We start from the raw sequence: 12,770 nt of genomic DNA, 5'->3' as shown, positions 1-12,770 counted from the left end.
TAATTGTCAAATGGAGAATTAAAATATGCTAAAATGTGTTAAATATGTTAAAATATGACAAAAGAGTTAATTGTGTCATATGTATAAAACTCATATAACTCAGTAAAGAAAACATTTGGATACTCTTTAGAAAGAAAGGCAGAGGCAAAGAGACATTTAAAAGGCAATTCACAAAGAAAAAATACAACTGAGCGTTAAGCCTACTAAGAATATTTAGTAACTAGAAACAAAAGAGAGCATATGTAGAAAAAGATGAGATCCCATTTCTTCTATTAGGTTAAAAAAAGTTAATACATGATGTGAATGTGATTTGGTAAGATCCCCATGTGCTTCTGGCATGTATAAATGCATACAAAGTCTCTAAAACACAATTTTGAAACTAGATCAAGTGTCTTATAAACATCATACTGTCTGGAAGAGTGTTTCTGGGTCTCTAGGACACTCTTCAAAGAATAATCTAAAATGTGAACAAGACCCTGAGTCTTAAGATGTTCATCAGAATTATTCATAAGATGCAAAAAAAAAAAAAATGAGAAACAATCTGTTGTCCAGGAATAAATAAATATTTAAATATTTTATACTGCTTATATGCTATAAAAAAATGTGTGGGCATTAAATGTTCATGAAGTAAGTAAAGAATATGAAAATATTTATCATAGAATATTAAGGGTAAAATCAACATATGTAATTATTCTTACAGAATAACTTCAGCTTTGTAGAAATCAATATTTGGATTAAGAATGCTAACCTACATCAGTCAACATGCACAAATCCAGACTGGCACAAGATGAGTTCTTGTGATTTCGTGCCATTTTGTCTACTTTTAGGCCACAGCAGACCCTGCTTCATTGACCAGATGCCTCCACTGGTGGCAGCGTTTGCTGTGTAGATGAACAGCGCCACTCAGCTATTTAGCGTTTTAGAGAGAGACGTTGTGCAAACATCAGTAAAGAGAGCTCTTTCAGCTGACTTATAAGAGCGACTTTATGCCTACGAAGAATACAGGTATTTTCCCTGTAGGAGATTACTGTTATCTCTATCACCATGTAGAGATATTTTGAGGGCACCTGCTTCTAAACACAAGCAAAACCTGGGGGTTACCGAGCATGCCTGGTTCTGATAGAATAGGATCGGCATGGAAGGCAGTGAGGGGCTAAGGTCGAGAGAGTGAATAAAACTTCTTTATTCCTCCTGGACTTTTTCAGGCTCATTCTCTATGATGTCCATACACTTCGTTTACCTTTGTTTTTCCCTAATCATTTATCCATCCATCACAGGGCTTCCCACCCTTCCTACACACACGTTCCCAGGGGGTAACCCTTCTGTTTTATTTTAAAGCAAACAACTCTTGGTCTGAGGCAGCAAAATATTAAATCCTAGCTATTCGGTGCATAAATTTGATGCTTATTTTTCCATACTTCACAAGCAATCTTGATAATAACAATGTGAACCTTACGTGAGTTCAAGCCCCACATCAGGCTCTGGGCTGACAGCTCACAGCCTGAAGCCCGCTTCAGATTCTGTGTCTCCCTCTCTCTCTGCCCCTCCCCACCTCATGCTCTGTCTCTCTCTCCCCTTCAAAAACAAATAAACATTGAAAAAAAAATTTTTTTAATGTGAACCTCGGACAAAGAAATGCTTGGTTGTAAACATCCACCTTCCTATAAGTGAGAAGAGTATACTGATACGGTAATAAATGGTACATAACATTTTCTGATAAGTTTGTAATCCTGTGAAAGTCTAAACTGTACGATACACTATTTGATTTCTTCAACTTCTCTAGGAGACCCTAGTCATTTTAAATAATAGAGTAATGCTTCGTGTGGAGCCTCTTGTAATAGCTACACATGTGTCATCCTTAACAAGTTACACAAGAAAATGCCAGAAATCTAGCAAATGAACATCCTTGCCTGGGGCCATAGGACAAGTTAGTAGTCAAATGGAAAGTGAATGATCAGGGAAGACTGTCTTCCCTTCCCCAGGGATGTACAACGTTAAGGCAGCCATGTTGTTGATCTAAGAAAGGAAGAATGGAGGGGCGTGCTCATCTCCCATTTCACAGAAAATTACAATGGCTATTATATGTGAATTCCTTCAGCGCCCTGCCAGGAACCCCCATGCCATTGCATTCACCCTTATCTCTTCCCTTATCATATCGAGTGACAAGATTCATTTCCTAAAGTCCCGGGTTTGTCTCCATATGTGCTCAACCTCCTGTCTTCAGAGACTTCCTCACTCAGTCACTCTCCCTTGCTTAAGCATTTGCAATATTTTTCCTCCTTGTAGAATTTTCATATATGCACATAAATATATTCAGACCACACCCATGTTAAAAACCATTCTTTTATAAAAAAAATATCTTTTTCCGACCATTTTCCACATTTTCCATTTACAGCATAGCTTTGTATTAAAAATAAAACAAACAAACAAACATAGTCAGCAAATCCTGACTCTGTGTCCTTATTCTTCACTCAGCCTACTGCAATCAAGCATCTACCCTACAAGCAATGACACTCAAGACATCCTCCACATGAATTTACGGTCATTATTGTTTTCCCTGAGCTCTACACTCATCGACCTGACTTCTTATGATGTTTTTTTTTTCCCTTGACAATAGCCAAGATACCTTAAGGTCAATATGAATAAAAATTGAACTCACCGTCTACCTCCTCCAAATGTTTACTCTCTGTAATCTTTGTCTCTGAGAATGCTACCACCATCCACCTTTCTACCCAACTCCAAAACCTAAGGTTATGCTAAATGCCATCCTTTCCTTCATCTTCAACTTCCAACAAGGCCAAAGGTCCTATTGTGTGTCACCTATTTCTTCAATATGCCACAACGGTCCACTTCCCATGTCGTTCTCTTTAGTTAAGGCTCTTGATACTCATGGCGTTCTCATTAGATTTCCCTTAGTTCAACCTGACCACTATTAAATCCACTTTCCTTTCTCCTAGTAGAGTTATTGCCCTAAAATTAAAGTTATTTAAAATCTTCCATTCTTTTCACCTTACCATTAGAACAAATTCAAACTCCACAACATGATATTTAATATTTTTTTTGAGAGAGAGAGAGCATGCAGGAAAGGGGCAAATGGGGAGAGTGAGAGAGAGAGAGAGAGAGAGAGAGAGAGAGAGAATCTTAAGTAGGCTCCATGCTCAACACAGGGCCTGACTCAGGGCCTATGCAGAGTCCAATGCAGGGCTCATTCTCACAACCCTGGGATCGTGACCAGAGCCAAAATCAAGAGTTGGATGCTCCACTGACTGGGCGCCACCCAGGCACCCTGATATTCAATAATTTTATCATCTAGTCCCTGACTACATTTCTAATCTTATCTCAGCCAACTGCCATCGTCCCTTATCTTGTACTCCAGCCATATTAAAAAACTTTGGAGTGGCCAAATACGTCATACTTTCTCATGATCACGTGGGTTCACACATCTTTCCTTTGCCCGTGAATGTGTTTTCTTCTGTTTTTCTCCAGCCAAATTATATGAAAACTCTGAAAATTACTCAAGGGTTATATTTCCACTGATGTCTTTGGTTTCTTCCCCAATCCTCTTCCAGACCTGTCTTGGTTCCTTTGCTCTATGTATGCTTTCAGAGACACTTGTGTTGACCTCCTCCTAGCACTTTTTTCTTTGTTAATTATGGTAAGAACACTTAACATGAAATATACTCTCTTAATAATCTTTAAGTGTATAATAGAGTATTGTTAATTATAGGCCTGATGTTGTACAGCAGATCTCAAAACTAAATCATCTTGCGTAAGTGAAACTTTATGTCTGCTGTAAAGCAATTCTCTATTTCCCCCTTCCCATTAGACCCTAACAATCACCATTCCACTCTATGCTTCTATGACTTTGACTATTTTAGATGCTTCATATAAGTGGAATCATACAGTATTTGTCTTCCTGTGACTGGCTTATTTCATTTAGCATAATGTTCTCAAGGTTCTTCCACATTGTCACATATTGCAAGATGTCCTTCTTTTCCAAAGCTGAATAATATTCCATTGTGTGTGTCCACAATGTTTTCTTTTTTTCTTATTTTTTTAACATTTATTTATTTTTAAGAGAGGCAAAGCACAAGTGGGGAAGGAGCAGAGAGAGAAGGAGACACAGAAGCCAAAGCAGGCTCCAGGCTCTGAGCAAACTGTCAGCACAGAGCCTGATGTGGGGCTCGAACCCATGAACCATGAAATCATGACCTGAGCTGAAGTCAGACACTCAACTGACTGAGCCACCCAGGCACCCCTCCACAATATTTTCTTTATCCATTCATCTGCTGTTGAACATTTAGGTTGTTTTTCTATCTTGGCAATTGTGGATAATGCTGCAATGAACATGGGAGTGCTAATATCTCTTTGAGATCCTGATTGTATTTCTTTTGGATAGATCTCTAGAAGTGGAGTTGCTGGATTATGTTACAAAGATACAGTAATTAAGACAGTGTGGTGATGGCATAAATACAGACATTTAGACCAAGAGAACAGACTAAAGATCCCAGAAATAAATCCACGCATATGCAGTCAACCAATCTTCAACAAGGATGCCAAGAATATACAGTGGGGAATGGATGATGTTTTCAACAAATGGTGCTGTGAAAACTGGATATCCATATGCAAATGGATATCCAGCTTCATGACATTGTATTTGACAACGATTACACGGATATGAAAATAGCTTTTGAAAATACAGGCAACTAAGGCAAAATTGAGTAAGTGGGACTATTTCCAACTCGAAAGCTTCTACACAACAAAGGACACCATCAACAGAGTGAAATGTGCTCCTAGCCCTTTTCGCGCTGCCTCAAATTTGTTGCTTCTCTCATCTTTTTCATTCACATACATTGCTTGCCAAATGAGCAAACTGGAAAGCCAGACCCTATGACATTCAGGATAAAAGCTGCAGGATGATTCTTCTATTGGTGATTCTGGCAGGGGCAAGAAGAATGGAAAGAGAGTGGGTTGGAAGGAGGAGAAAAAAAGAATTTTACATGAGCTGCCCAAGAAACTTACCAGAATATTTTGGGTATCACGGGATTACTCCTTGTTTCTTGTTGGCCCCTAGTTGGAAGCGCTAAGTATAATGATTTGCAGAAAAATGTGATCTCTCCATTATGGAGAAATTTTCCCCCAAAAGTCAATTAATTTCTCAGCTGATTTTCATGACAGTTGCTACAACCAAGGACATTTCTGTCTTAGATGGGTAGATGTGATTCTAACTTCTCTTCTTCAACCACAGTCTCACAGCCTGACGGCAGAACAAGACTGAACAGTCTAAAGACCCAAAAAAGATTGAAGCACCTTACCTGAGACAGTACAAATACAAAATCAAAGAAGAAATGATGAACAGGAGGATGTAAATTAGCACTGTGAGCATGACACCGAGAATTCCCGACTGCATGGTTCTTACAAACACCCAGTACAGCTTTGCTGCGTCAGCTACGGGAGTCTCCCCATTCTGTGTAAGCCGCTGAGGGAAAAAAATACAAATTAAAAAAAAAAAAAAAATTAGGATGGAAACACTGATCATCAAGCGAGATTAATTTTATACACAAAAACCATATGATACCACAATTTGTTTTTAAATTGAATTTTCAGGGTAGTAAAGACCACCAGATCTTCAGCTGTAAAGGAAAAGAAAACCCCTTGGCTTGCATGGCTGGTTTGCTAGGGTTTTTTTTTCTCCTCGTTTTCCCTATAAGCTTTTAAATGTGTACACTCTACATGCAATTCATAAAGTGAAAGCCATATATTATTTATGTACTATTAACTTCTGAATTTAATGAGCACAAGATATGAAGAAATTAAATATGATGGTGGAAAGATCCCTTTCTCTCTGAAGCAGATTTGAAAGGAATTTAATTTGTGCTATGCATAAAATAGATGGCTTATTTTAGAAACTTATAAAAAAGTTATCAGGCTATTTAATGTGAGCTTGGAAACCAAAGTTTACATTAGGTCAATTTAACAATAAGTCCTTATTAGAGACAAGGAAAAGCATATCCTCTACTGAGTTTGAAATAAATACAAGGCAATGAGGTCTTTAAAAACAATATTAAATGTTGAGGACCTAGAACATTGTCATTTGACATCTTTGACCTTTGAGTTTTATAAAACATAAATGTTCTGTAATTATGACTCTGATATCAGGTGGAAGTAATATGCAATATAAATGTAAATAAGGTATGTTTTCTTCAATGTAAGAAAGGAGGAAGAATTTCTTCACTTTTGAAACAGGAAACTATGTAAGTATAGCTTAAAAGGGCATGTTCAAAACTAATCCATATCACATATGTATAGATAAAATCAGAAGCCTAGAGAGGTTAATCTGTATTTTCCCTTTACCAAAGTATCCTTTAACATGTGGGCAATGACTAGAAGTCAGATCTTCTGACTCCCAACTGTCTCTTCTTTCACTGTCATGCCAAAACTTTGATTTTTATATTCTGTACTTCTCACTCAGTCTACCTTGCAGAACACAGAACCGTCATTTGGACTTTAGGCAGAAGATCTGTAAGTGTTGCCGTATACCTCTCCTCTTCTAGATCTTATCTTTCTACTATTTCTTAAAGGAAGAGAAATAGACGCAGTATTCACTGCTGAAAAACAAACAAACAAAAATATATTGGCATATATTTGATGCCAATAACATAATCTAATCAATAGATGTTGATCACTCGTTTGATCCACACACATTGTTGTGAATGCCCATCATGTGTCACTAAGCTCTGGAGGTAAGACAGCGAATAAAATTGGACGAAAGCCCTGTTTTTGGAGCTTACTTTTAAGTTGGGGGTTGGGGAGAGGGGAAGGAAGTGATAGTAAGCATGTAAGATTAAGTGATACATATGGCATATAAGAAGATAGAATCTCGAAGAAAAACGTAAAGCAGAAAAAAAGTGTAGGAGGGATGGGGGTGTATTATTTAATACTGCAATCAGAAAAGGTGCCATTTGAACAAAGATTTAAAGGATATAAGGGGGGCGCCTGGGTGGTTCAGTTGGTTAGGCGACCGACTTCGGCTCAGGTCATGATCTCACAGTTTGTGAGTTCGAGCCCCGCGTCAGGTTCTGTGCTTACAGCTCAGAGCCTGGAGCCTGCTTTGGATTCTGTGTCCCTCCCTCTCTCTGTCCCCTCCCCTGCTCACACTCTGTGCCTCTCTGTCTCTCAATAATAAATAAACATTAAAAAAATTAAAAAAAATAAAAATAAAAAAAATAAAGGATATAAAGGAATGATGATAGGCCTACCAGAAGGCACTCAGAACACACTGCCCATACTTCCTCTTTGTGTGTGATTCTCCAGTTAGGTTGTAAGTTCCTGCCTGGATCACTGGGGCCACGGCTGTTCTACCTGATGTTGTATACACAGCATAAGTCGTATCACTTCATTACAATCTTTATCCTCATTCCTTTCATCTTTGATGTGTGGTGCCTTACATTTTTCAAAGTGTATTTTCAGCTGGCTGTCCCAACAATACTGTGAAACGAGTATGGTAGGTGTCGCTATTTGTAGGTGTTACTACTTTTTTTGTGATACATATGAAGAAGTTGAAGACTGAAGAGGTTAACTGACTTATCCAACGTCATCTGGCTGACAAATGGCAGAGCTGGGACCAGAACCCAATTTCCCCTTGGAAATCGCTCTATTACCATGCTCTTCCTATGACACCATGATCATTTCTGATGGATTTTCAAGAATGATTGGCTGAATGAAGACACTTGTATTCTGCCTTTTGTTTGATCTTGGTTCTTATGTGCTATTCTTTTCTCACTATCTATACGGAGGGCAGAAACAACTTCAAACTTATTCTGTTTCTTTTAAAATCCTGCGCAGAGAGGGACACCTGGGTGGCTCAGTCGGTTAAGCATCTGACTCTTGGTTTCGGCTCAGGTCAGGATCTCACGGTTTTGCGAGTTCCAGCCCTGCGGTGGGCTCTGCATTGGCAACTTGGAACTTGCTTGGGATTCTCTCTCCCTCCCTTTCTCTCCCTCTGCCCTTTCCCCTCCACCCCCACATAAATGAATAAACTTAAAAGAAAAAGAAAATCCCGGGCAGAGATTATATAGTCAATAAATACATGCTGATCAATTAAAACATTCAATACCAAATGCTTCCTCTACTTTTTATCTAGATTGGGGCTTAGGCACGAAAAGAATTTATGAACTCAGTGGAACTGTTGTATCATCAGTGGGGGTCTGGGAATTCATTGTCAACTTCTGAACCAGCAAACTGAGAGACTAACAAAATGTTATTAGCACCATCAACAGCCACTCAATGCCTCAGCCTCAAACCATTGCATCTGCCACATCTCCTTTTAGATTGCCATAAAAAAAAATTGATCCAGAACAAAACCTATCAAGAAAATAAGGTAGCCTCTCTTGGCGGGCCTACCAGGATCCAATACAAGTGATCCCTGGGCTTATCTGCTAAAAAGAAAGGCTCAAAGAACTGGAAGTATGAACCGAGACAACTCCAGTCTCATGAGTGACATTCAGTCTGTGATAACTATGAAGGCATGTGGAACAGTAGTTCTCTAAATCTAATGAGCATGAGAATCATCTGGAAGACTTGTTAAAACACAGTAACCCCTTCTCAGAGGCTGGGCTCCTTCCCAGACTTTCTGACTCCACAGACTTGGTGCAGGGCCTGAGATTTTACATTTCAATTTGCACTGCAGTTAAGTTCCCTGGTAAAACTGATGCCATTGGTCCAGTGACCCCTTTTTGTGAACCACTGCTTTAGAGAAGCACCTCGAAAACTTGGTGCGCTGTTCCATCACCGGAGAGCTTGTTTTCTGGTTTTTTGTTTGTTTGTTTAAAAATTTCTTTAACGTATATTTATTTTTGAGAGCGAGAAAAAGCGCGAACAGAAGAGGGGCAGAGAGAGAGAGGGAGACACAGAATCCGAAGCAGGCTCCAGGCTCTGAGCTGTCAGCACAGAGCCCGACGCAGGGCTCAAACCCATGAAGCATGAGATCATGACCTGAGCCGAAGTCGGACGCTCAACCGACTGAGCCACCCAGGCGCCCCTGGAGAGCATGTTAAAAAGTGTATTTAGATTTAATTATTGGGAGTGTCCATGTGTAGACTCCAGTGCTGCTGCTCTGTGGGTTACATGCAGCTTTAAACTTTTTTTTTTCTTAAGACAGAAAAATTAGATGTCATCTGCAATGAAGCATGATGCATTCTAATTGGAGAATCAATAATTGTGCAGAGGGGGAACGAGCCTTCAGCTTTTCTTTCCAAGTGGAGAAGGATATGGGTGCCATAGTCATCTATTAGAGTCCAAGTCAGCTTCCATCGGGTTACAGACCTCTGAACTGGTTCTGAGATGGCCCTGCTGGAGGCTACTTTCCTATAGATTACATCAGAGGCCCCAGAGTATATTAAGACTGCTCGTTGTGTCAGCTGCCTTTGATACAGTGGACCCTTCAGCTATTAATCTCTCTAGAGGACTCGACTGGAATACAGAAAGCCATTCCGAGAGGGCTGCAGACATTCTGTACGAGGAGATCTCAGAAGATCATACACATAGCCGCTCATCCTCTCCAAATGGCTTCACATGTGGTGTCGCGGATCACACCGGCGCCCCATCTGCTCAATACGCACCTCAGGCCTCTGGAAGGCATTCTGAGATGCCATGGAACATGATGCTACCAGAATGTCCACAGCATGTTTCTCTACACTTCCTGCTCAACCAACCTTGAGGGCGTGGTCTCGTCCTCTCTCACCTGGGGTCTGAGGAAAGTGGGAATGTGGACAAAGTCCAACTGGCTCCAGCTCAATCCACTCAGAATCAGAAATGCGGCCAACGATCAGGGTGCAAACACTTAGAGATGGGGTTGAAAACACAACCTCTACGGACCTGTCATCAAGGTGTTAGACGGTATTGAGGCTTAAGAGTGTAGTTGCAGGTTTGAACGTGGAAACAATCGGACCTTCCAAACACCGATCAACTGTCCTTGGTATGTGGCTCTTCCCGGAATCCTCAGCAGTGGGACCAGAAACTAGATACATTGGTAGGTTCAATGTGCATTGATTTTAATTCATTTTAATAATGTTAAATGATCTACATGGTCGCAGGGTCAACTACTGCACTTATCTGCAGGTTCTAAGCCTTTCTAGCCGAGGTCATTCTAATGCAAAATAGGCAGGCAGAATGCCCACACAAAGCCCAACAACCCATTAAGGGACTCAGTGCACCTAGGTCTCGGTCTTGTTGAGAACAACCCAGGAACCCAGAAGAAGTGAAAGCCCCACCTAGCAAACAAAGGAAAGGGAGAGAGGCCTTCTCAGTAAAACATCCGGCACCCTGTCTGGCCCATGGGGCCAACATCTCTGGTGTCGCCTAGGAATCTGTTAAAATGCAGAATCCCACACTCCAGCTGCCGAATCAGAATTTGCATTTAATAAGACCCCCAAGTGATGCAAGCCCAGGATCCTTGAGAAAACCTGCTGCAGCATTGTGCGACCTGAGAGACAGAAATAAAACCGTGACTGGCTTTGCCCATCCTAGCTGTCTACCACAGCACCCAGGACACTATCTTCACGAGGCAGTTTGAACACCAGTTTGGTCTTTAGTTCTAAAAGCACATTTCAAACACTTAACAAGTAGAGTCCATCAAAATGCCCCACCTCTTTGATCTGCTTGGCACAATGAATACAGTCTCGACCTATGTAAACCCATCGGGAAACCTTCCTTTTTCTCCCTGATAGGAGAAATATACCCATTGTAGAATATTATTCGATAAAGTAAGATAATTTTTAAATGAATATTTGATCATATTGATTTATTTCTAGTATCCGTTCGCTCTCTTGCTTGGGGCTATATTTCATAGCCAGATCTACAATACAAAAATTTAGTTAAAATTCAGATTTCCTGTCCTTTTATTAGCATCACAAAAGTCAAAATAAATGCCTATGGACGAAGGCTTTATATTTTATTTATTACCTAGAATTGTCTAAAAAGCTCTTCTTCTTCTTGAGTGTGTTTATTACAGAAGAGTCGTTGATCACAAAGCAAATAAATAATCTAACCAATTGAAGGAACCACTGTATGATTACTTTTTAAATAAAGTTTGGCAGTGAAAATCCTTACTACTAAAAAGTAAGTTACCAACAAAAAGTTACAAATAAGACTTTGCTGTAATAGGGTTTTTTTTTTTTTTTTTTTGAAAATGTACCAAAATTAGTTTGGATCTGATCTCCAACGTTATTTCTTGCTTATTTTGCAAATGTTCATTTAAGATGCTAAAAACACGTCAATGGATAATAACAGACATCCAGAATTTTTTTATGATGTGGAAAGCTTAATAACTTCAATTTAAGATACATAGTGAATTGCTCATGATTCTTGAAACCTCTCATGTCAGCTGATTCATGCACTGAAGCTAAATTCTATGTCAAGAACTCATATCCCGATTATTTTACTTGACTTACCCCGAGGACAGTATCCACTATAAACACGGCCAATGGGTCTAGAACTGTCCATAGTCCCATGGTAATGATTAATTTTGACAAGACATCAGGGCAGGAGGCAAACAGTAGCTGACAGCCCCATCTGATCAGAACCAAAGGAAGTATCACTGCATTCAGCATTAAAGGACCCACCACAACTACGAGCAACTCTTCTTTGATGGCAAGTGAGGAAGATGGGTAGCAAAGCTCAACCGTGAAAGGGGAAAACTGGAATCTGCAGGAGAACAAAGCAAACACACACATGTAAACAAGAGAAATTATACAAGATGTCAGGCACACAAAATAATTTTTAAATGACACATTTTCTTTTTTTTAATATACAGACAATGACACTTAATACTACCCCCAAATCGGGTGTTAGGAAACTTCACCTTTCCCTACCCCAAAGTACCACCCCAACAGTTCACTTTCCAGTAAAAGGCTATTTCTAGCTTGTCCGTGGCTCTTGTATCATAGGCAACAATAGAAAGAATATCAATTCTGTCCACTGAGCAGAGCATTCTATATTCTATAAAAACTGCCCTGCGAGTAACACATACTGACAGGTAGGCTATTTGAAATGCAAAATATATCAGTGTACCTAGCCATGGGTCAACCTCTGATAGGGACCAGAAATACAAATCAGTCTAATAACTCTTCTGAGCTTTAGCGTACGTGATTAGTTTTCCTGTGACTCCTTTAGATATACCCTTAAATACAAAACAACGCTGCTCTACTAACAACAAAAATAGGGCATCACTTAGTTGTTCTAAAAGGGACAGTGTGACACAACCTAAAAACCTAAGGGTTGAATCCAAGGCAGGCCCAGTACAGACTGACCCAGGCCTTGGCACCTTTTTTCCATGCAAAGTGAGACTTCACCGTGCTCTAAATTTTCCCTCCCCTGCATTTCAGCCTTTGTAATTCTGCTTGTGTATCCTACTTAGCAGCTCTCTACTAAAAAGAGTTCTTCATTTTATCTACTCCCTGACCTTTGCTTTGACGGAAGCTTTATGCTTCCTTCCTATGCAGTTGTGAATATCAAATGAAGCAATGTGCGTAGATTTCTTAGCAGAGGGCCCAACATAGAGTCAGAGCAGGAGAAATGATCATGGTGGCTGTAGTTATTGTCTTGTCTCACAGCTACAGTTGGATGTAGGGCTAATTCAGGATTCGAGCCTACAGATCTAGACAAAATATCCTATCATATCTTGGGTCTTCTGATGCTTAAGAAATCAGATCAACTAGGCTGCCCAGATATTTTTCTCACAGTCCCATTTTACTAGCAGCCAATAAAGATAA

The 12,770-nt window shown here is 39.8% G+C and overlaps 1 protein-coding gene across 1 annotated transcript in view; it reads right to left on the bottom strand.

The window, feature by feature from the left end:
- The window catches only part of LOC132667882 (uncharacterized), a 182,431-nt gene that overhangs the window by 32,953 nt on the left and 136,708 nt on the right, over nt 1–12,770 (bottom strand). Inside the window, 2 exon segments of the mRNA XM_078447612.2 lie at nt 5,316–5,479; nt 11,451–11,703. Of these exon segments, the coding sequence (XP_078303738.2) occupies nt 5,316–5,479; nt 11,451–11,703 (417 nt within the window).

Source organism: Panthera onca, chromosome B2 (genome assembly GCF_046562875.1).
Source record: "Panthera onca isolate mPanOnc1 chromosome B2, mPanOnc1 haplotype 2, whole genome shotgun sequence".
Classification (NCBI taxonomy): Eukaryota; Metazoa; Chordata; class Mammalia; order Carnivora; family Felidae; genus Panthera; species Panthera onca.
The sequence above is the reverse complement of the archived record's forward strand: the minus strand, read 5'-3'. Positions and strand labels throughout refer to the sequence as shown.